Source organism: Tachysurus vachellii, chromosome 16 (genome assembly GCF_030014155.1).
Source record: "Tachysurus vachellii isolate PV-2020 chromosome 16, HZAU_Pvac_v1, whole genome shotgun sequence".
Classification (NCBI taxonomy): domain Eukaryota; kingdom Metazoa; phylum Chordata; class Actinopteri; order Siluriformes; family Bagridae; genus Tachysurus; species Tachysurus vachellii.
In genome coordinates, this window is record NC_083475.1 from 20489005 (window position 1) to 20513725 (window position 24721).

At 39.4% G+C, this 24721-nt stretch overlaps 2 protein-coding genes across 3 annotated transcripts in view; one reads left to right on the forward strand and one right to left on the reverse strand.

Annotated features, from left to right (window-relative positions):
- Positions 1 to 2735: 2735 nt before the first annotated feature.
- Positions 2736 to 10640, forward strand: dnai7 (dynein axonemal intermediate chain 7). The gene is made up of 14 exons (XM_060889716.1): positions 2736 to 2835; positions 3017 to 3108; positions 3180 to 3284; positions 5295 to 5432; positions 5536 to 5670; positions 5936 to 6039; positions 6310 to 6634; positions 6738 to 6861; positions 7564 to 7727; positions 7799 to 7976; positions 8542 to 8756; positions 9541 to 9699; positions 9786 to 9899; positions 10365 to 10640. The coding sequence occupies exons 1-14, from the start codon at positions 2736 to 2738 to the stop codon at positions 10638 to 10640; spliced, it is 2229 nt and encodes a 742-aa protein (XP_060745699.1).
- Positions 10641 to 12663: 2023 nt separating this feature from the next.
- lrmp (lymphoid-restricted membrane protein) overlaps positions 12664 to 24721 on the reverse strand; it is a 37980-nt gene continuing 25922 nt past the window's right edge. Inside the window, exons 23-36 of one of the 2 annotated variants that reach the window (XM_060889988.1) lie at positions 24646 to 24692; positions 24492 to 24562; positions 24282 to 24382; positions 23228 to 23303; positions 22695 to 22734; positions 22410 to 22437; positions 22179 to 22319; positions 20635 to 20769; positions 19909 to 20056; positions 19646 to 19686; positions 17844 to 17912; positions 17643 to 17695; positions 16968 to 17054; positions 12664 to 13730 (exon numbers count right to left, since the gene is read on the reverse strand). In XM_060889988.1, the coding sequence (XP_060745971.1) occupies positions 13448 to 13730; positions 16968 to 17054; positions 17643 to 17695; positions 17844 to 17912; positions 19646 to 19686; positions 19909 to 20056; positions 20635 to 20769; positions 22179 to 22319; positions 22410 to 22437; positions 22695 to 22734; positions 23228 to 23303; positions 24282 to 24382; positions 24492 to 24562; positions 24646 to 24692 (1320 nt within the window). In that variant the 3' untranslated portion in view covers positions 12664 to 13447. The remainder of the gene's footprint in view (positions 13731 to 16967; positions 17055 to 17642; positions 17696 to 17843; positions 17913 to 19645; positions 19687 to 19908; positions 20057 to 20634; positions 20770 to 22178; positions 22320 to 22409; positions 22438 to 22694; positions 22735 to 23227; positions 23304 to 24281; positions 24383 to 24491; positions 24563 to 24645; positions 24693 to 24721) is intronic. The other variant, XM_060889989.1, reaches the window with a different exon arrangement.

The window sequence follows — 24721 nt, forward strand, 5'->3', positions numbered from 1 at the left end:
AAAAAGGACATTTTCAAGGAATTACAACATTAGGAAAAACATTTAAGTTGTGTCAATTTGCAGATGCCTTGTTTGTGAAAGATAGGAATGAAATCAGTAAAGCAGTGAAATGCATAAAAGATTTTTCAGGTGTATCAGGGCTAAGAATGAATGTGAATAAGTCCGTTCTGTTTCCTCTTAAAGATTGTAATTTACCCAATCTTTGTAATATTCCAATTGCAAATCAAGTAACATATCTAGGAGTTGTTATACGTAAAGATGAGTATCTGCGTAATAGTTTAATCTTTAATCACAATTATTAACAATACGAATGAGAAGTTTAATATGTGGTTACAAAGGGATTTGTCAATTCAGGGGCGGGTGCTTTTGTCAAAAGTCGAAGGAATCTCCAGATCAGTATATGTGTCATTATCATTAGACATTCCCCCTAAAGTTACCAAACAATTAGATAAAATGCTTTTTGATTTTATTTGGAAAAACAAGCCTCATTATCTGAGAAAAGAAATTTTATGCAATTCCAAAGATCATGGTGGTTTAGAAGTGTTGAGTTATGATGCTTTAAACAATGTATTTAAAATAAATTGGCTTATTCAATATTTAAAAGATAAAGACAGTATTTGGAACTCCTTTCCCAACTATGTATTTAAGCAATTGGGTGACCTCTCATTTTTTATTAAAGTGTAATTATTCAATCGACAAAATACCGGTTAAGCTTGCAAAATCTCATAAACAAGCTCTCATGGCATGGACACTGGCCTATAAGCATAACTTTTCACCTAAGAGATATTATATTTGGAACAACAAAGACATCTCATATAAAAATAAATCTCTTTTTTTTTTGAATACTGGGTTGAAAACAATATTATATTATTTAGTCAGCTTTTAAATAATGATGGAAATTTATTGACATATAGAGAATTTTTGAATAAATTTAAAATACCAGTTAGACCTAAAGAATTTGCTGTTGTAATTGATGCAATTCCCCAAAAAGTACTGATACTTCTGAGGAATGCATTACAGGGGGAAGATCTAAATTTTACAGATATCAAGGGTACAATATTTACTGGTAATACGAATATTTTACGAAATAGAGTTTCAAATAACTATATTAGGAATTTACTTAATAATATTGTTTATCCTCCAGCTCGTTTTTTCTGGTCTTCTGTGTTTGGGGATGTGAATTGCCGTAAAGCTTGGCGAACGGTGGATAAATTCTACGTTAATAATAAAGTAAAAGAAGTCGGTAAAAACATATACCCGGTAAAACGTGCTGGAACGTTTTAAATTAGATATTGATTACTCCTGTAATTTCTGTAAAGGTGAAAAGGAAACTATTTTTCATTTGTTTTTCCATTGCCTACATACAAAAATATTTTGGATTGAGATGGAGAATTTAATTAAGAAAAAATTGAACATTGAATTACAGTTGACTCGATATAATGATACACTTTAATGATCATGGGATTGAAAAAGACAAGGCATATTTCATACAATTGTTATTATTAATGGGAAAATTTCACATTCATAAAATGAAGTGGTCTGACTCCAAACCAAATTTTTTTTGCTTTATAAATGATTTCAAACTTTATTGTTCTGTTTTGGGTAATTGTCAAAGCAAAAAGGCAATTCGAGCTTATAATATTGTAAGCAGATATGATGTATAGGGTAGCACCCTTCTCCTTTTTCCTTTTGTTTGTTATAATTTTGCTCTTGTCCTCTGGCATTGTTATTTCTTTTATTTTAGTTGCTGTGTATTTGTACTTTAAATAATATATCTCATTGTATTGTTGGTTTATGGCATTAAAAAAAAAAAAAAAAAAAAAAAAACCATGGTGAGGAAGTATGAAATAAAAGGAAGTATGGACTAAAATAAATGCAATAATTTAGCCTTCATGATACAGAGTGAACCAGTCAAAGTGCTTTTTGTACTGAAATTGTGTTAAAAAAGTTACTCAGTAGTTTAGGGTCAATTCGCACTGAATGTTTCATTTCCATCAAAAGCTACAGTGCTGTTGAGGAAGAAATCAGCAAGCAGATAGAATTAATTTATTATTATTATTATTATTATTATTATTATTATTATTATTATTATTATTATTATTATTATTATTGTTATTGTTATTATTATAAATAATAATAACAATAACAATAATAATAATAACAACAACAATAACAATAATAATAATAATCTTATTATTATAAGAAAAAATATATATAAAAAATATGATTATAAATAATAATAATAACAACAATAATAATAATAATAATAATAATAATAATAACAACAATAATAATTATAATAATAATAATACTAATAATACTAATAATAATAATAATAATAATAATAATAATAATAATAACAGTAATAAAGTCATGATTGATTGCCTCAACATTAGCAAAGGTTTTTTTGTTCAAATAAACAATTTACATTTGAGTTTTATACTATTTACATTTATAGCATATAGCATATTTGGCTCGACCTCTGGTCTGGTGACCCGATCTTTTTTTTTCTTACTTAAGTTATTTTTTAATCCAGAAATGAAGTAAAATCAATTTAACTTGATAGAGCAAATGAGCAAGCATGAACCATACAATCTGAATTATTTCTAAAAACCGTTCAGGTTCATGTTTTTATCTGTGATATTATTTAAATGATTGAACAGATTTTTAGTTAAACTATCAGTGTAACCTTATGATAATCAGAACAAATCCTGGTCTTTTCTTTACTTCACATCATGGGAATGAAGCCTGCCAAGAAGAAACGAGGCAAGGCCAGCAAAGCCGAGAAGGACAAGTTGAAGAAAGAAGAAGAAGAGCGGAGACGCAAGGAGGAAGGTTCGTCCTTACTGTCATTTTTACTGCCAATCTACTTGCTTTTTTCAACAGTGATACATTTCTAATCCATTATAACTAACTAAAGAGCACTGAGTCATTTCCAAACTCTTAGTTTTTGAGATTTTCTTCTTTTTTCCTTGGTAATGATGAACATTTATTTAATGTACTTCCTCCATGTCAGAGGAAGCTCGTCTGATTGCTGAGCAAGAAGAGCAGGAAAGGTTGGAGAGAGAACAGAAGGAAAGGGAAAAACAACTAAGACTCGAATCAAAGGTCAGACCCAGTTTTGATAGATTTCATTAATGCGAAACACAACAAATAATAATGTACTGATGTGTTTACAGGATAGAGAGCGCAGAGGGGATGAGCTGAATGAACTGCGCTTCACACTGGAGGAAAACCAGAAAAAAGTGAACGTGTGGGAAACTACAGCCAGAGCGAAAGCTAAAGTAATGTTTAAATGTTTGTTTTTTGTTTATTTACTTAAATTAACTTTGCTGTGAGGTTCCTCAGGGATCTCTTAATGGCACTCTTTAAGTTTCTGAATAATTCAGATAGCTCTTAGGCTGAAAGGCATCAACAGGCCAAAACAATATTATTTGTACCTAACAAGCATTTCCTACATTTCTAAAGAGCAGCAGGGCGCTCTTGTTAATTTGGCTTTTAATGTGAAATGTTTTAGACTGGTGAAAAAAACACTCTGAAAGTGCCCTCTAGGGTGTCCTAATGATAGACCTAATGTTTTAAAATGCCCTCTAGGGTGTCCTAATGATAGATCTTATATCAAGTTCAAGTTCAACTTTATTTGTATAGCACATTTACAAACAGCCACATGGCTGACCAAAGTGCTTCACAGTGCATTTGATATACACACACATACACTTAAGAATACACACATGCACAAAGTAGCTAAAGTGCTATAGTGCCCTCTAGGGTGTCCTTATAATAGACCTTATGTGCTAAAGTGCCCTCTAGGGTGTCCTTATAATAGACCTTATGTGCTAAAGTGCCCTCTAGGGTGTCCTAATGATAGATCTTATATGCTAAAGTGCCCTCTAGGGTGTCCTTATAATAGACCTTATGTGCTAAAGTGCCCTCTAGGGTGTCCTTATGATGGACCTTATGTGCTAAAGTGTCCTCTAGGGTGTCCTTATGATAGACCTTATGTGCTAAAGTGCCCTCTAGGGTCTCCTTATGATAGACCTGATGTGCTAAAGTGCCCTCTAGGGTGTCCTTATGATAGACCTTATGTGTTAAAGTACCCTCTAGGGTGACCTTATGATAGACCTGATGTGCTAAAGTGCCCTCTAGGGTGTCCTTATGATAGACCTTATGTGTTAAAGTACCCTCTAGGGTGTCCTTATGATAGACCTGATGTGCTAAAGTGCCCTCTAGGGTGTCCTTATGATAGACCTGATGTGCTAAAGTGCCCTCTAGGGTGTCCTTATGATAGACCTGATGTGCTAAAGTGCCCTCTAGGGTGTCCTTATGATAGACCTGATGTGCTAAAGTGCCCTCTAGGGTGTCCTTATGATAGACCTGATGTGCTAAAGTGCCCTCTAGGGTGTCCTTATGATAGACCTGATGTGCTAAAGTGCCCTCTAGGGTCTCCTTATGATAGACCTGATGTGCTAAAGTGCCCTCTAGGGTCTCCTTATGATATACCTTATGTGTTAAAGTACCCTCTAGGGTGTCCTTATGATAGACCTGATGTGCTAAAGTGCCCTCTAGGGTGTCCTTATGATAGACCTGATGTGCTAAAGTGCCCTCTAGGGTGTCCTTATGATAGACCTGATGTGCTAAAGTGCCCTCTAGGGTGTCCTTATGATAGACCTGATGTGCTAAAGTGCCCTCTAGGGTGTCCTTATGATAGACCTGATGTGCTAAAGTGCCCTCTAGGGTGTCCTTATGATAGACCTGATGTGCTAAAGTGCCCTCTAGGGTGTCCTTATGATAGACCTGATGTGCTAAAGTGCCCTCTAGGGTGTCTGTTTCGTGGATGAAGCTTGTAAAAAAATGCCCTAGTGGCTGGTTTAATGAACTGTGATGAAATACCGTATTGCTGGTCGTTCTAGTGAAAAATATATGTGAAGAAACATCACAAAGTGCCCTAATGGGTGCCTTTATGGTGGAGATAACAGGATGCCTTGCCCTATGGGCCTCCCTAAATGCATGAAACTGAGATGGTGTGCTCTGTACATGAGAAAACTGTCCCTCTAGTGTGTCTGTATGTAAGGAAAAAACATGAATTAATGCCCTCCAGGTGCCCTTTTCATATCAGATGTCTGCAAATGCTGCTGTCACTGTTCAGTGTATATAAGCAAATCTATGGTTTTAAAAAAGTGGCACATGAAAAAAAAGTAACTTAATAACTAAAGAATTTAAAACTTGTGCCACGACATATTTTATGTCTCCTGTCCTGTCTTTTTGTTATTAACACACGCTCTTTGTCTCTGTAGTGGAAACGGTACATGATTTGTGATGGCAGCCCAAACCCGGCTATACGACCCGAGATCAATACCTTCATCACTCTGTGGAAGGAAGACCCAGACGTGGACATCCAGACCATCCTAAAACAATGTGCTTTGGCCTTGCGAGTATGAGAGCCAATTATCAGATTATCAGATATGAGCTTGATACAGAGATATTACACTGGAGCAAAAAAAAAAAAAAGATCTTGTGTTGCTTTTCTGGCTTTAGCTAACAGATGAACTGGAGCTTGTTTTGAGTGAGGAAACTGAACCCCGGATTATTCAGGAGCATCAAGACACACTTCAGTCCCTGACGAGTCTCATCCACACCAAACACCAAGCAGCTGCTGAGGAGATCCTAAAGGTGAGAGTGCAGCAGGAGATAATATCATACTGCCTGAACAAACACAACATGGTGTGCTGTTATAGAGAAACAATCAGCAGCAGAGCTAACAGTACCAAGAGGAAGGTGATTATTTTTCTATAACAGCACATCCCGAGCCGTGTTAACGCCCTTACACTGCATTAATATAAACCTGGGATTTGCAGCTGCACTACTGACAGCTGCTTTTATAGAAAATGTATCGTGTGTGTGTGTGTGTGTGTGTGTGTGTTTGTGTGTGTTTCAGTCAGCTAAAGCTTGCCCAGACATCGAGACCGGGAACATGCAGAAGATCGTGCATGATGATAACGTCACTCTGTGCTTATGGGCTAACATTAAAAAAAATCCCCGGTAATACAGCTGCACTTCTTAATTTCAATTATAGCATGCATGACAGTAAGGGTAGAAAAATTTAAGTTAAAAATGAAGGCAACATAGTAAAAACAATTTAGTAAAACATTCTCAAAATGGAGACGGTTTCTAAAAACATAAACTTCTGAAACATAAAAAAACAACAACATTAAGCTCATGCTTGATGCTAGTTCCAACAGCAGATTCTTTTTTAAAAAAAAGTGTATTTTCTAAGTGCCGACGTTCAACTTGTATGTTTTTCCCACATAGATTTAAAGGGTACCATTTCGAGGAGGTGGCGCTAAGCTTTGAGCTTCCTAAACCACTAACTATGAGTGACATTTGCGTGCGGATCCTTCACACCCGCTACGATCACCTGAGCAACCTGAGCCTCTGGATACAAGCACAGAATAAAAGTCTTGAGACCGAAGAAGAAGAAGAAGAAGGAAGAGGAGAAGGTAAAGGAGATGCTGAGATGCTCAGTGAGACCCCTAAAGTGCCAGAGGACGGAGAGACGAAGGGGGAAGACGAGGTGAGAGAAAGCGTGCAAGAAAAGGACGATCTGCAGTCACTTAAATCGACAGAAGGGAAGAAGGTAAGGAGTGAGAGTAAGAGCTGAGGACATGTCTTAAAAACGAAGATACTGATATTGTGTGTGTGTGTGTGTGTGTGTGTGTGTATGTGTGTGTGGGTTTCAGAGTAGCGTTAGTGTGCGCTCAGCTAAAGAGGGGAGGAAAGGTTCTTCAGTAAAGCTACAGGAGGAGGTAGAGGATCATCCGGACAGCATCATGGAAGAAGGGACCTCCACTGGAGAAGCAGAAGGTTGGAATCAGAAATAATTTCACACTCGGTCCTCGTTTAGGGGCAGGGCTCAGGGACAAGGCTTTTCTTCTTGTAAACCTCCAGTTCTTCAGATCTGCTGTTGTAATCCATGAGCCTCAAGATTCAACTCATTCTGTTTTAATGAGATGCTTTCCTGCTCACCATGGATGTAAAAAGTGGTGATTCGAATGACCATAGCCAACCAGTCTGGCCATTCACCTCAGATCATTCTTTTGTTTTTCACAGGAGATCAAAAGTTTCTAAAACACTCAGATTCATACCAACATCCATGGCACATCTCTTGACCCGTCCCTGTATGATGTCATGGGTTATGTTGCTGTTGTTGCTAAATGATTGGCTGATTGGATAATTAAACGAATAAACAGACTATAAGGCTGTCCCTTTCCCTGACATCATGACATCTCAAAATGGAAGTAACCAGAGAAGTTAAACCAAGCACATCAGTCATGAAGCAGAGCTGAGAGCTCTCTGGGTCTTAAAAAAATCCCCACAAACATGAAGTGTGTTTCATTGTGTTAGCGTTAGTAGGGATGTGGAAGCTGAGTGGTTAAGGTTGTTGTAAGTCACTCTGGATAAGGGTGTCTGCTAAATGCTGTAAATGTAAATAGTAGCTTATTATTTTTGATATTAGTATCATCCTTGTAGCTATGGCTCTTATACGAATCCTTTAATACTCCCCAGACGAGGCTGAACCTGAACCCACTGTCATACAGCCAGAGACCATCAGCCCCAAGGTGCACATCGTGGATCTGTATCGGTACACGCCACTGGGCGGAGTCTACTACTTTGACCTTTTCAAGCTACCACCCCAGACTCTCACCTTTAAAGGCTGGGAGACGACAGAGGTAAATATCCTCCAAATAACGACCTCAGTGATAGAATTTAAACAAGTGTTTACATGTTCATGTGCCCACAGATACTGAAGACCGGTCTTCAAGTCTTCCCTTATCCCTCAGACCAGCATCACAGCTCTGTGTCAGGGACGCTGGAGGAAAACGCGACACACACATACCCACCTGCAGGGGTCACTGTGGTTCTGCCCGAGTCTGTGATCTTCATGCAGGAGCCACAGGTGGCACGATGGGACCCAATCGGTAATCTGATACGATAAATAATTAAACCACTGATTTCTTGGGGCTGTTTAACTCTATTACATTCTATTGTAACAACATACAGAGTAAAGAAAGGAGTCTCCAGTGTCAGAGCTCTGTAACAGTGCAACAGGAATACCTTCAGAACTTCGTTATTTTTGTCTTGTTAAATTAAGAGGAGAAAAAAATTAATTAAAGATCACTTATAGCTGCTTTAACATTCGAGAACAGGAACAAACTTGTTTTGCGACATTAATTGTAACTCTAAACAGATAAAAATTATAACGTGTCGTTTTTTAATAAGTAAAATGTAATTTTTGGAGTAAGAATTTAGTTTAAAATAAGTTTAAAAGTAATAAATTGAGTTGTGGCTTTGTAGTTTACATGAATTCTAGACTTTAAAACTAAAATCATATAAATTTTTTATTTCCGTTTTTTTTTTTTTTGTTTTTTTAATTAGCAATTTTTAAAGGATTTCTCCCCATGTGGCCAGTTAGGAAATTCTTTTTTCCCTGATTCTTTCTTGTGAATTCATATTTCACTTCAGCACGGTGTAATTTGGTTGTAGGTCAGCACTGGAGAACGGACCACATCACTGAGACGTCATACAACAGCGAGACCCGCAGCATCTCCATTAAGATGGACTCTTTCTACACCTTCACTCTGCTCCAGGAGACGCACATCAACATGCCGTTTCAGCACTGGGAGCTTCGACCTCAGGGTCAGGACTCAGTCACACTGACCATCATGACAGCGTTCACCAAAGTCAGCATCAACGTCAAGGTAAGTAGCCGACAGAGTGCCGGGATGCGCTTCATGACCACCACAGGACGCTCACTGTGTTCTTATAATGACCTACAATTAATGACACGTGGAACGAACCAACCGTACAGCCCGTACTAAAAGCCACCCGTCATGATTATATATAGCTTGAAAGAAATATATTATTTGAAATGTCAATTGAAACGACTCAAAAATATGAACTAAATAATAATAAAATGGTACAGTAGATCTTTTTAAATAATATAATAACAAACTGAGGTCACGGTGGTTTAGTGGTTAGCACGTTCGCCTCACACCTCCAGGGTTGGGGGTTCGATTCCCGCCTCCACCTTGTGTGTGTGGAGTTTGCATGTTCTCCCCGTGCCTCGGGGGTTTCCTCCGGGTACTCCGGTTTCCTTCCCCGGTCCAAAGACATGCATGGTAGGTTGATTGGCATTTCTGGAAAATTGTCCGTAGTGTGTGATTGTGTGAGTGAATGAGAGTGTGTGTGTGCCCTGTGATGGGTTGGCACTCCGTCCAGGGTGTATCCTGCCTCGATGTCCAACGACGCCTGAGATAGGCACAGGCTCCCCGTAACCCGAGGTAGTTCGGATAAGCGGTAGAAAATGAATAAATAATAATGTAAAATCCACAAAAAATCTGATTTAAATGCTCATTCTTATAACAGGTGCCAATACTTCTGGAGTTGAAAGGGAAAAAAATTAAATCTTGCTATTATCTTTCATTAACATTTATGTTTAGCTTGGATGGATATAAAGTTTTAAACCTTTTTTTTTTCAATCAGGGAAACCAGTGTATGCTTCAGATGGAACAGGCTCCTGGACTGAACCATATCCTGGGTAAATGGATGAGTCTCGCTGCTCTACAGTCAGCTATGAGACGCGCAGGTGTTAACGTGTTCGTTAACGAGTATTCGGAGAAATACGTCACAGTCAGCGCCAAGGTAATCATGCTAACGTGTTTGTATTCACGAGTGATGAATCATTTCTATTAACTGAAAGTCAAGAATCACAGATGTCATTTGTTTAGGACCCGCTGATAGAGCACGCCGTGTACGAGCAGATGGCGTTGGTGTCCTCAGCTTTCGCTTTCTCTCGGAGTCAGTGGAATGCTCAGTGCGGACAGGAGCATCTCGTCCTACAGGTACAAGCACACACGCACCAGTGGCATAGCCATACAGTAATTACTACAAGTCACCATATGATATCATACTCATTTGCACATTCATTGATTGATACGTTCTATAAAGATTTTCAGAATTCACTTTTATTAAGTTAGTTAGATGCTATAATTTACTGCCATGTCAGCTACTGAGGCTATCTTCATGGCAAGAACGGTTAATAAGAATTAAAATAACCTAAAATCACTTTTATTAAGTGTGGAGAGTTTAAAATGAAGAACGAACAAATGCGATAAAGAAAGAATTGACTAATTGTATTAGTCATTGGGAAAAATGGAGCTCTCTGATTGGTCGGTGAGAACAACTCCCATGTGTTCCTATTATTAGACCAGCTAGCTAATATGTGAAAGACTTGCATGGTCAAGTGGAAATGAAGAGTTCCTGACAGCCCTGATTTTTAGTGACCAAACACTTCACACCTCTCATAGGCATGTGAACACGTGGAGGCGGGGCCTGTAGCACAGGAGGCATGGTCTCTGTACTTGCTCGGAGCTCAGCGGAGTCAGCGTTTGATGATGACCGAAATGAGTGACGGGTTCTCCTCAGAGCTGGCCGAGGACTCAGAGTTCCACTCAACGTTTCTGCACATGCTCAGAGACGTCATCAGCCCGTTGGGGCGAGACAGATCAGACCACACCCGCTACCTTTTTGTTGATACGGTGCAGAGACTGCTGTGTTCTACTCGCTTGCTCACATTCTCCTGAACTCTTATCTCACCAAATTAATCATGATCATATATCTTTATTTATCATCACATACACATACCTATACAGAACTTTTAGGGGGAAAAAACCCTATCTATTATATATTCGTTGTTTAATTTGTATGTTTATACCAAATATCTAGGTTAACGTCAACTACAGATCCCCTGACGACAAAAAAAAAAAAAAAAAACAAATGAGAAAGAATGAATTTAGTTGCATTCATTTAAAACATTAGGGGAGACCAGAGACAGTTGTAACAGGGGACGGTTGTAACACCTTGAATTCCTCCAATCAGAAACAACCTAGAGTGATGACACTCACTGTGCACATGCTCAGTTAGTTTCCCTCCATTTTTGCCATAAAGGGAGCCACATTTGAATCTTCCTGACAGGGTTATCTACAAAAGATTGTTTTTGAGGTCAAAAAATTACTTTTCTTGCTGATGTACTTTTTTGGATGCTGTTATAGGATCAAATGTCTATGAATTCAAACAAGTATTATTAGAATCACTATTCTCTCTCTCTCTCACTCATTTTCTACCGCTTATCCAAACTACCTCGGGTCACGGGGTCTCAGGCGTCATTGGGCATCAAGGCAGGATACACCCTGGACGGAGTGCCAACCCATCACAGGGCACACACACACTCTCATTCACTCACGCAATCACACACTATGGACAATTTTCCAGAGATGCCAATCAACCTACCATGCATGTCTTTGGACCGGGGGAGGAAACCGGAGTACCTGGAGGAAACCCCCGAGGCACGGGGAGAACATGCAAACTCCACACACAAGGAGGAGGCGGGAATCGAACCCCCAACCCTGGAGGTGTGAGGCAAATGTGCTAACCACTAAGCCCCCCCCCAATAGTATCACTATTTTGAAAGCTAAAAATATAAATGGCTACCAAATGTCAAACTAGCAGTCAAGCTAGCTCACATGAGATGACATGAGTTACAACCGTCCCTGTACACTGGGATGGTTGTAACAGTGGAGAGACTGTATTAAAGTCAATTTTGCAACCTGTACATATCTCATATAACCACTTAAATACATTGTTTCAGCAGTTGACAGATTGAAGTTTATAATATAACAAAGTGGTTATTCCAGTAAAAATGGTTTTTGATGTATTGATAAAAACTGCAAAAAGTGTTACAACTGTCCCTGGTCTCCCCTACTATGAAACTTCGATCATTTTGGCATTGAGGTAAAATGCTAGTGAATTTTAAATTGTGTCTATAACTTCTTTTATGAAGGGTGGCAATAATTTTTTGTCTTTATCAGCGCAGACCGATACAGTATAATAGTACGACGTTTAATCTTGGGTTTCCTTGCATCAAATATGAAAACATGAAAGTGGTTAATAAAGTAATCACCACTACTCAAGATGTGAGACAGAAAACATTTCTCCTTCACTGGTCTTAAGAGTGTACAAACCTTTGTCCTCAAGCACACATGCTTTTACTTTATATATATATATATATATATATATAAAAAAAGAATGGGTATAAAAAATTTAATTTACACCCCCTGGATTTTGTGAAAAAAAAAAGAAAAAGAAAAAAAAAAAGTAAAATCATGTTTTTCCAACATTGAAGTAATAATTACTTTTTTCTTTTGATATTCAAAGCTTACTAGCAAACAGACGAAGGTCTTCATGATTCCCTAAATTCCAAAGTACGATGCTACCAGCACCACGTTACACCATGTATTCTGTTTGTAGTGATTCACACCCGTTATAAAACACTGTGCAACCTTTTTATTTTTAGACTCGTAAAAAGTATTCGATTGGTTTCGACTTAATTTTTGTACGCTGAAAGTTCACGATGTAAGTGTGTGAAACCTGCCATTTTAAGACAGGTGTGTAAACCTTTTATATGTTGTACAACCTTGAACTTTAAATGCACAAATGGCATAAAAATGTATGCAATTCCCCTAAACATTAGGATTGTAAAAGTTACTGGGTGTGAAATGTAATGTGTAGGCAAGATAGTGAACTGAGGAAAAAAGTTAGTAACCGGGATCTTTTAATTCAATCAATTCCTCACCAACAAGGTGAAAACCTGAATCCACATCAGACTGGGGAACCTGGACCCAGTTTTGCTTTCAGAAAAATTCTAATTCAATGATTTTATACCAAAAACAAAAAAAGTACAGAGAAAGTGTAGATGAGGGGAGAAAAACATTTAAAAAATAAACACATTAAAATCCACGACATGTCTGATATCCGGAGCAAGTTGTGAATGCAACTGGATTATTAACTTTATTGTGTAAAAGTTCGTTCTTCCTCCCCATCCTTAAATCCATGCCAGTGCACATTAAACCAAAAACTTTATAATAGTAATAAAAAAGTTTTGAAACTGAAGAAGAATAAAATTTGCTTGTACATTATTGAAACCCCATTTAAACTCTCACGAAAGAAATAAACTTTAAAATAATAATTAATCGTTTTTTGTTTGTTTGTTTTAAACGGATGTTCATTACTCCTTCAAGCGTCAGTAAAAACGTCGATATCATCATAATGTTGAAGAAAAAAAAATTATATTATATTTTTTTAAAAAGGTAGCTGTTTCCGTCCATGTCCAGAGAATCAGCTCAGGAAGTTTCCAGCTCACTTAAAACATTTTCTCGTTATATAATTGCTAACCATGTGATAAGGTTCTTATCTGTCATTAAGGATAAGAAAAAAAATAATAAAGTGTACTTGGTCATACTTTTCCTCCATGCAGTCGATTTGCCGTTTGTAAAAATTGCATCATGATTTCTTGGATGCTATTAGCCTTCCACCCACTAGGAGTCTGATCATGTTAAACAGGAGGCTGACCGTTGTGCCGGAGCCCTGTGTAGGGCCAAAGAATCTGCTGGATGGCCATCCAGGAGTCACCGGTGCCTACAGGAGCTGCATCGGCAGCCGGTTGTATCAGCATCTTGCCCAACACCGCTACGAACGCGGCCAGCACCACCATCAATGCCGCCCAGGTGCAGACGCCTTTGGGAGCCTCGAGCTCAGAATGAGCCGCTTTCACTGCAAAAGGTGAGGCCATTTCGCTTGTAGGACTTGGATTGCTGGTCGGAATGGGACTCGAATCGCTGTTTTGGAAAGAAAACACAATAACATGAACAATTGCTATAAAGAAATAGTGGAGATGGTTGAGTTTTTGTGCCGTTATAGCTACACAGAAAAAGCACAGAGCACAAACAGCATGAGCCTCACAATTTCCATGCAGCTCGCATGCACAAGCTCCATTCAGTCTTCAGTATAGTGTGAGAAAGTGTGCAAGAAAGTGTGTGTGAGAGAAAAGTGTGTTCGACATAACTTACGCTTGGACCATCATAACTCATGACTGTCTACATATCTATATCTATAGAAAGATATTTTTGAGAAAGCTACAGCTAGGAAGCATGTAGAAACGACACTGCAAAGCTCTTATATACAGTAATATAACACCACACAAATTAAACTAGCGGACACAGGTTAAACTGACAGGATTCCCGAGAGGATATTTTAAGCCAGATATATAAATGTTCATGACCCTCACTGCTAATGCTGGCTAGATAACATACCTCAAAATCCTCTCAGAAGTTTCTAGCTGACAAGCAGATTATAGCGAAGTGACTAGCTAAGTGACTAGCTTTTGGAATGAAAAAAACGACAATAAAAATTTCTGGGATTTTCTTTCTGATAAGCTAATCAAATATCTGCTAAACTAATTTTCACTCTGCTTTTGGCTAGGAGGCTAACTAATGTAATCTAAATAGACAAAAATGTCTGAAAGGATTTTTTTTAGGGCTTTTATTCAAAATGTCCATAGCTAACTATCTTAATTAAACTAAATAGACATGATTTATATCTTTATTTAAAGCCTTTACTGTTAGAATATTATCCAGTTACCTGAGTAATGCTAAACTGACAGGAATTATAAAAGGAAAGACTAGCCAGCTAGCTAAATTAAGGAATCTTGTGAATAGCTTTTGGTCATTTATATGTTTTTTTGTCAGTGTTTGATTATAAATTCAAATTGATCTTCTTTATTGTTAAAGCTAGCCTAAAAGAACCTAATAACTAATAAAAGCTAACTGGTCAGAGTGTCTTCATAAAATGTTAGGTATCCATTGCTAATGCTAACCAGCCATCTGAATGAACCAACCTGGACTGGATTTCTGAGAGAAGATTTAAAGTCTCTCCATTATCTTCCCTGTGCTAATACTAGCCACGTAGCTAAATTAAGCGAACCTGATAGAATTTCCAAATTGTAAACAAACATCGGACATAAGTATCTATTTTATTTCCAGCCAGATAGCCAAATCCAGGATCCACTTATTTAACCTAACCTGGATTTCTAGGTGATGATAATAATAATAAAAATAATCTTTGCTGCTAATGATAGCTAAAACACATTCTGCAGATAAGGTTTCTCAGATGATTTTAAACTAAACTGACAGGAAAGACATTTGGAAAAGGAATTGCTATATGCAGCATGCTAACATGATTAAACTTCACATTTTGTCCTGATTGATTAGATGTGCAAAAATGATAGTTTAAAAAAAAAAAAAAAAAAAAAAAACCCTCGCACACACCACACAGAGATAATGCATTAAAAAGCAGATGAAAATACAAGAAAAAGCAAGAAAAAAAAAAGTGGACTGAAATCATGCTGTAAAAGCGATAATCCATGACGCTTTCAGGCGAAAGCTAAAATAAACGGAATCTCCTCACTGTAAGGTTACTGATCATGCTGGAGTTTTGTTTTAAAGGAAAAGTTCACCCTGAATCACTTTACATACGTTTATATGTTTAAACTGAAATTTTTATGATGTGCAAACTAGTCAAATGTGATTATAACATTCAGGGTTAGCAGTTAGCACATTAAAAACATGGTATCTTTTTTCACTATTTTCCAGCATCCTGAATGTTGCGTAGCATATCTAAATGATGCGGCTATACGGAGTTACCCCAGAGTCTCGACACCGGGTACAGATGAGGAGGTGAAACAGCTGTAAATAAACTAAAGCATCCAAACACACCACAATCAGTAGGAGGTCGAACGGCATTGTGGGCAACGTGGGATTTCGGGAATAAAATGATGCCCGTATGCCACTGGATATAAATAATATAGTTCTAAATATAGAGAGCTTCAAGATTGTTCAGGGTGAATATTTCCTGATACTAAAACTTATTTCTGAGTGTTCCTGTGGCCTTCAAGTGTTTTTACATGTAACTCCTTGAACAGAAAGCGAGAGAGAGAGAGAGAGAGAGTGCAAGAGAGAGCGAGAGATAGAGAGAGAGAGACAGAGAAAGAGACAGAGAAAGAGAGAGTGAGTGACAGAGAGAGAGAGAGAGAGAGAGAGAGAGAGAGACAGAGAAAGAGAGAGAGACAGAGAAAGAGAGAGTGTGAGAGAGACAGAGAAAGAGAAAGAGAGAGAGCGTGTGAGAGAGAGAGTAAGAGAGAGACAGAGAGAGAGAGAGAGAGAGTGACAGAGAAAGAGAGTGAGAGAGAGAGAGAGAGCGTGAGAGAGAGTAAGATAAAGAGACAGAGAAAGAGAGAGAGAGAGAAAGAGAGAGCACAAGAGAGAGAGAGAGAAAGAGAGAGAGACAGAGAAAGAGAGAGAGAGTGGGAGAGAGACAGAGAAAGAGGGAGAGAGCGAGAGTGTTTGTCGTCGGATAGCTAGCTATGCAGTTAGAAAATAAATAAAGGAGTAATATTCACTATAATAATAAGTTTTGTCTATTTAATTACTCAAACATTCGGAAAAATTCCTAAACTAACACTACTGAAGATTTGTAAAGTTAGCGCAGACAGTGGAGACTCCTTCAGTGGACGTTACATAAACATCTAACAAAAAAGCTCCATGATCCTGCGATTGAGTTGTTACTATGGAAACAAGCGAATTAATACAAAGCTATAGGATTTTAATTTCCGCTGTTACAGGAAATGAATCAACAGCGCTGAGTTGTGGAATAACATAAAACAGCATCGTATTTCATTCCAACAAATATTATAAAAGACTATATTACATTTTAATTATGATCACAGCTGCACTTCTGTAGTGAAGCGAATCACAGAACAGTGAGTCAGTTGTTCATTTTAAAGACAGGATCATCGTTTCATTTAAAACAAATCATTTCCATTGGATTTCCCTTCATGGTGGCTGCTTGAAAGCAAGAAAGTCTACAGAGAGTCAACCCTTTTAGGCAGGTCAAACCAGGACCTGAGTCTCAGTGAAGCTGATGATGCAAAACGTTAAGTGCAGAAATTAACGGATGACGTTTTTTGGGACGTCAGAAGCAGGCGGCGGTGGCGGCTGGAGTTCCAGGACCTTTCTTACCTATTCGTAAGAGTGTGAACTTCTGTCTCCGAGCAACTAATAAAACGCTTTAGAGGCAGCCGCTGTGTGCTCTTTCCAAGCACGTTCCTGTGAAGCATCACAAACACACACACACACAGTCCCAAAGTGCTGAGATGAAACCAAAACCTGATCGTAGTCTAGTGTCACTTGTTCCTCTGCTCACTCAGGGACTGAGATGACGTTTTTAAAAATAACCCAAATGGCAAACTTTTCACTTCACTCTCACTCACTCATTTTCTACCGCTTATTTTCCTACCTCGGGTCACGGGGAGCCTGTGCCTATCTCAGGCGTCTTTGGGCATCAAGGCAGGATACACCCTGGACGGAGTGCCAACCCATCGCAGGGCACACACACACACACTCTCATTCACTCACGCAATCACACACTACGGACAATTTTCCAGAGATGCCAATCAACCTACCATGCATGTCTTTGGACCGGGGGAGGAAACCGGAGTACCCGGAGGAAACCCCCGAGGCACGGGGAGAACATGCAAACTCCACACACACACAAGGTGGAGGCGGGAATCGAACCCCCAACCCTGGAGGTGTGAGGCTAACCAGTAAGCCACCGTGCCCCCCACTTTTCACTTCCTGAAATATAAATCATTAAACAGAATGCTGTCCATTAACACCTGGAGTCCTACTACATACCTGGGTGACCGATGACCCAGCTTCTCCATCCCTGCGTCCATGACATCTTTAGCCTGTGGATTTAAAAACACAGCTGGTCACTGTCTCTCAACCGAGCTTCAGACTCTCTCTCTCTCATCAAAGCTTTAGACTCACTCGCTCTCTCTGTCTCTCTAAATCCATCTGAAATTGTTTAAAAGCTCTGCACATTTGATTTCTCACCATGTCACTGGGAGACGACGCTCCGGCGCTGCGCGGTATGGCGGCTATACTGACGCGTCGGGCTGCCACCTACAAACACAAACCGCTTTATGAAAAGACCATGAAAGTTAAACTAAATAACGCCTTATATATTTAAGACACCAACATAAGAGCGCTGGTGATTTCCTGGATTCTGATTGGACAGGTGGTGTCAATTAATCGTTTTTATAGTAACAGCTCCTTGACAGCTATGTGTGTGTCTTACAGCTTGACCTCAGACACTGGAGACTCATTTCTGAAACAAATCCACACGTTCTGTCCAATCAGAACTGAGCATTCAGCAGCATCATCATAGTTTTACTGCATAGATATCTATACACTAGATGTCGCCTTGGGGTCCTAAAAATGCCGCCATCTTTATACAGGGCTCTTGTACTTTAAATGCATTGACGATGATGTTCAAACGAAATAAATCTAAAAACCAGACAGCAAGGGATTACATTTCACAAGTGAGAATGTGTTTTATGATATTGAAGGGTAGGAAATTATATTTCTTGTTCCGTTGGTTTGTTTTAGTCCTTGGTTAACAACCGCAGCTAATCCATACTAGTTACCCATTAGTTTTTAACAGCTAGGAAAAAACAACAAAGTTTGTAGATTCCGAAGCTCTTAATAAGGACATTAAAAATTGACCCATGCTTTTTTTTTTTGCTTAAAGGTGAAGACCCAACTTTATGTATGTTCTGTAAGATTCCCTTATCTGTCAAACATATTTTATTAGATTGTCCTGGACTTAACACAAGCAGAATGATCTTTTATCAACTTACTTCACTTAAGGACATTTTTAATGACATTATGTCTGAAAAGGGTTTGGATTTTTTTATCGTATGTTAATTTAAAAAAATGTATAATATGACTTGCCTTTTATATTTGTTTTGTTTTTATTGTATTCATACGATATTTGTGTTTTTGTAATTGAATTTTTGCCATGAAAATAGCTTTTGATTGCTGACATGGCATTAAATAAAATAATCAGAATCTGGTTGTAGATTCCCAAGTGATAAACAGAGACGTCAGTCAAGGACAAGTTGCAGGGACACTAAACACCTTTTTTTTTTTTTTTACAATGGTTAACTCAGCTGACAGTCCTGGAAAGATGTCACCAGTTACGTTGGCAGTGTAACACACAAGTTCAGCCTCAAAGTCAAACTTTGTTGTTTTTTTTTTTGGTTTACGTGACTTTATTACATACTTATTTAATGTTGCAAAAATATTGCGGGAAAAGAATAAATAAAAGATTGAACAGTCTTTGGCACCTCAACTATCTAACTTTCACATTATGTTCCTCTCAAATTTGTGATTTGCTTCCACCTGCAAATTACTTTGTGTATCATTATTTAATAAACCAATACAATTTAAATGTTTAAATGAACATGTATAGTCACACCATTGTAGCAGCGTTACATGCAGTAGGCTATAAGGTAAGTAGTGATTGTTCATTTAAAGTTTACTCAAGTGGAAGAATGTAAGTAATAAACTTACACCTACTAGCACTATGTATTATATTGTGAAAAAGTAGATTATCTTAATATCAAAACCTTAAATTTCCCTGGATTTAATGATAAATACATGTCTGACCTTTGGAACGAACCAAAAAAAAAACTAGAAAATAGCATTCATGACGATTTATGGTGATTTTACGTCTTTGCCTACATTGACGCTGATGAATTAAGAGGAGGGGGTCCTCCTAGTGTATATATCTATGGTTTTACTGAAACAGTGTCATCACTTGCAGTACAGTCGCCTTTAAATCTTGAGCTCACCTTGTAAAATTCAGCGCTGACCTTTTTCTTCCTGAGCTCATCTACAATGAGATAAAAGGAAATTTTTTTATTATTATTATTATTCAGAATGTGTTCTTCTGGATCAAATTGCATCTCGGGGTAAATATGGATTATTCATTAATGCTTCAATACTCTGAGCTATTTGCTTCTATAGGATTGGGTAAGGGGGTGATGGGGTCTGTACAGTACAGTGTTTAATCCATTATCAACAAATGTAGTGTGTGTGGGCGTGTGTGTATTACCCCGGTCGGTGTGTGAGACAAAGGTCCTTTCTTTCTGCAAGTGGTTCTCTCGGAGCTCCAGCAGCTCGCCATGTTCTTTTGTATACGTCCGCCTCAAGTTCTCCACGTGTTGAATCATCACCTCTATCGCTTTCCCCATACGAGTCTCCTACACACACACACACACACACACGCAAACAAAGAGTAATCCACAAGCTACCAATAATAATTATTTAAAATAATGAAAATGGCACCTTCTTCTTCCTCCATATGAACACAAACATTGTGGAAACGTTTTATTTAGGTTATCTACTAACTTCTACTAACCTCAAGACAGCACGGTTGTAACAAAAGCAGCAGTCGGCTAGCAAGACACGTCTGAACCAGACCTTTATTTATTTATTTATTTATTTTTTATGGATAATCATCTGATCTGGTTTGCAATCAGATGCTGCAGAAACATCAGATGTTTCTCTGAAGCGAGGGATCGAATCAGCTTTGAGGGGACGTTTAAAAGGGACGAGCGACGTTTACTACAGGTGAGGAGACGGACACTGAAGTGGATGATGCTGAACGTATGATTGGGTTGGAATGTTCCTATGAGAAGAACCGGATCTGGGATTCAGGACAAGTGCGTTTAACACTGATGGTTTGATACATGGTCCTACACCAGCAACAGTGCTTTAGGAACTTTCCGGATGAAAGGAGGTTCAATAGAATAATCAGGACTAGCCCAAGCGCTCAGACCTGGTGAATGGAGCCCAGCATTTCAGAGCGACTGGCCACTCGGGTCACGGACTGCAGCAGGATGTCCAGGTTCTTCTGCAGTCTCTGAATGATCTCCAGTGAGGGGTTATCATCTCCACACAGAGGGATCAGTGCCTGAGGAACAGCAGAAACACAAAGCTTTAACACTGCTCAGCACAACACACCTCCTCTTTCATTCACTCGTTCATGTTCTTTCATGGCTTTCAGTCCTTTATTTGTACACATCACACAATCCTTCATTCTTTTGCTCTTCGATTCAATCCATCCATCCATTTTCTTTTATCTCCTCTCTTTCTTACCCTCGCTCTTTGCTTCATTCACTAGTTCTTATTTGTCTCTCACCTTTCCTTCTATTCCGTCTCCCTTCATCCTCACACTCTTCCATTCTTAGGCCAGTCTCTTTCCTCTCCACACAACTTCTTTTTTTCCATCAACGTCTTTTCCCCTCACTGCACAACAATCTTAACTCTTTACAATCGATACAAATCCTGAGACTCCGCCCCCTCACTGCACAACAATCTTAACTCTTTACAATCGATATGCATCCTGAGACTCCGCCCCCTCACTGCACAACAATCTTAACTCTTTACAATCGATATGAATCCTGAGACTCCGCCCCCTCACTGCACAACAATCTTAACTCTTTACAATCGATATGAATCCTGAGACTCCGCCCCCTCACTGCACAACAATCTTAACTCTTTACAATCGATATGCATCCTGAGACTCCGCCCCCTCACTGCACAACAATCTTAACTCTTTACAATCGATATGCATCCTGAGACTCCGCCCCCTCACTGCACAACAATCTTAACTCTTTACAATCGATATGAATCCTGAGACTCCGCCCCCTCACTGCACAACAATCTTAACTCTTTACAATCGATATGAATCCTGAGACTCCGCCCCCTCACTGCACAACAATCTTAACTCTTTACAATCGATATGAATCCTGAGACTCCGCCCCCTCACTGCACAACAATCTTAACTCTTTACAATCGATATGAATCCTGAGACTCCGCCCCCTCACTGCACAACAATCTTAACTCTTTACAATCGATATGAATCCTGAGACTCCGCCCCTTACTGTATACCAAAGTTAACTCTTTACAATCAGTACAAATCCTGAGACTCCGCCCCCTTACTGTATACCAGTTAACCCTTTACAATCAATACAAATCCTGAGACTCCGCCCCCTCACTGCACAACTAACTTAACCCTTTACAATCAATACAAATCCTGAGACTCCGCCCCCTTACTGTATACCAGTTAACCCTTTACAATCAATACAAATCCTGAGACTCCGCCCCCTCACTGCACAACAAACTTAACCCTTTACAATCAACACAAATCCTGAGACTCCTCCCCCTCACTGCACAACAAACTTAACCCTTTACTCACATTCACACCGTTAGACATCCTTACATTGTTATTTGAATTGTTACACACATCTACATGTACCATCACTAATTAATGAGTAAATTCACAACCCCACACACACACACACACACACACACACACACCTGGAGCAGACCCTGACAGCTGGACACTTCTTTGCGGACGTTCTCTTCGGCCAGGTTCCGCGAGCGCTCCTCCAGATAAAGTCTCTTCTCCAGAGTGAACATGTCACAGCGGTGACTCAGAGACAGACGGAGAAACTCAGCCTGGTACCAAACACAAACACACACAAGTTCATCATCCCACACACACTCCAGTGGGCAGCTGAACTGCAGTAATGAATGAACGAATCTCACCTCGATGTCTTTTTCACTCTGAGTCAATCTGCATGGAGAAGAACACACTCCATTTATTTCCATTACATCTGTACTTTACACAACATTGCAAAAGTTACACCCCATCCCCACTACCCCCACCCTGGCAATCACCCCCACCTTTCACTCTCTCCTCTCTTTCTTCCTTCCTTCCTTCCTTCCTTCCTTCCTTTCCTTCTCACCCAGCACTATATCTCACATATTTCCCTCAGGTATTGTAAATCCAGCTGAAATTTTTTCATATTCAACGTCACAAAGGGAACTTACCCGTCTTCCCTCACTGTCTCACCATCTTCAGTAATAACACCTGAAAGAGAGAGAGAATGATTTAAATGTTTGAACCCCTGACCATTTGGCACTTGGGTCATGATTATTAACACAGTACTAAATGACCTCTAATGCTTTGGACCAATCACATTCATTCTAGGCTCAGATCCTGTGTGCTATCTAAGTGGTCGTCAATGAAGAATGAAAGCTTTGTTTGTGTTCGTTTTTTTTAGGTTGGTCTCCTGCTAAATAAATAACCTCGCAAACGAAGTTTGACACTGAAATATTCCTGCATTAAATAAGTGCTAGCTTACATGAAACAGCTAGCTAGACAGCTAGCTCTGAGATGAGATGTGGCTAGTTATGGCAGGTGAATATGGTCATTTTTAAAATTTCTTGCTTTAAAGAAAATCATCAAATAAATTATTCCGCAGCTGTGACATATTCAAGGGTCCTTGTGACAGCACTGGTATTAGCATTGCTGTGAAAGTACAAATCTCTTTAGCATGCTTTCTTAGCAGCTGCTGCTTTACCATTTTTATCTGGAGTGTCACTGTCTTCCTGAGACCTCTGCTCTCCAATGGTCTCCATACTGCTGCTGGGTGTCTCCTGAGGGAAACAGGGTTCAGATCAGATGGAGATCAGACTGTGGATGTCTTATTTTCACTCACACACACACTGCATTTCAATCAGGGAATCCTACTACAGGGTGATAAACAGACTGCCCTAAAGAGAGACTACTACAAAAACAGACTGATTGGGGGGGAGAGAGAGAGAGAGAGAGAGAGAGAGAGAGAGAGGTGTTTTGGACAAACATAGCTAGAGAGAGAGAGAGCGATAGAGAGAGAGAGTGTGTTATGGACAAACATAGCGCGAGAGAGAGAGAGAGAGCTAATAACAAAGGAAACCACGAAGGAGAGAAACATCTATGGAGAGACGGGACCACAGCTGAGTGAGACTGCTAGCAAGAGACACTGGGAGAGAATTTAACTGACACACAGCTACAAAGAGAAACAGCCATGTGTAAAGGAAAGCTGGTGTAGAGAGAGACAGCCATGTGTAAAGGAAAGCTGGTGTAGAGAGAGACAGCCATGAAGAGAAACATATATTAAGCAAGAGCTACAGAGAAGAGAGAGACAGAGAGTGATGGACAGAACTACAGGCAGACACAGACACAGCTAATGAGAGAGACAGCTACAGAAAGAGAGACCGCTAAAGAGAGAGACAACTGCAGAGTGACAGAGAGAGACAGCTACAGGCCGAGCTACAGAGAGACAACTGCAGAGTGACAGAGAGAGACAGCTACAGGCCGAGCTACAGAGAGACAGCTACAGGCCGAGCTACAGAGAGACAGCTACAGGCCGAGCTACAGAGAGACAGCTACAGGCCGAGCTACAGAGAGACAGCTACAGGCCGAGCTACAGAGAGACAGCTACAGGCCGAGCTACAGAGAGACAGCTACAGGCCGAGCTACAGAGAGACAGCTACAGGCCGAGCTACAGAGAGACAGCTACAGGCCGAGCTACAGAGAGACAGCTACACCAACACTATTTCTGCTCTTAAGAAATCCAAACCACTGACACTCACCAGGTTTTTTTTAATTCTGTTCCTAATGGTCAGAGGGACAGACGAGCCGTTATCCTTCACTGCACTCGTACCTGTTGCTCCACTAGCTGCCCTGGAATTAACTGAAGGGGGGAAAAAGATAATAAACCACAGGAGTAAAAAGAAAGTTTTAAAATGTCAGTAAACAGTTTAAAAAAAAAACAACTTTAATATCTTGTGATTTCCTCTGACCTGCTGTGGCCCCCTGCTGACTCGCCTCAGACATTAGTTCCTCTTCCTCAGCTACAGGCAACAGACCACTCCTGAGGCACAAAAACACACACGCAGAGTTATCAATGTGAATCAATAACCATATGAATGACAGATGATACCAGAAGCGTCTTACCTTTCCGGTACAGTCGGCACGTAAGAAACCTGATCCTGTGTCAGTTTCTGTAAGATAGAAATACCACAGCATGAAT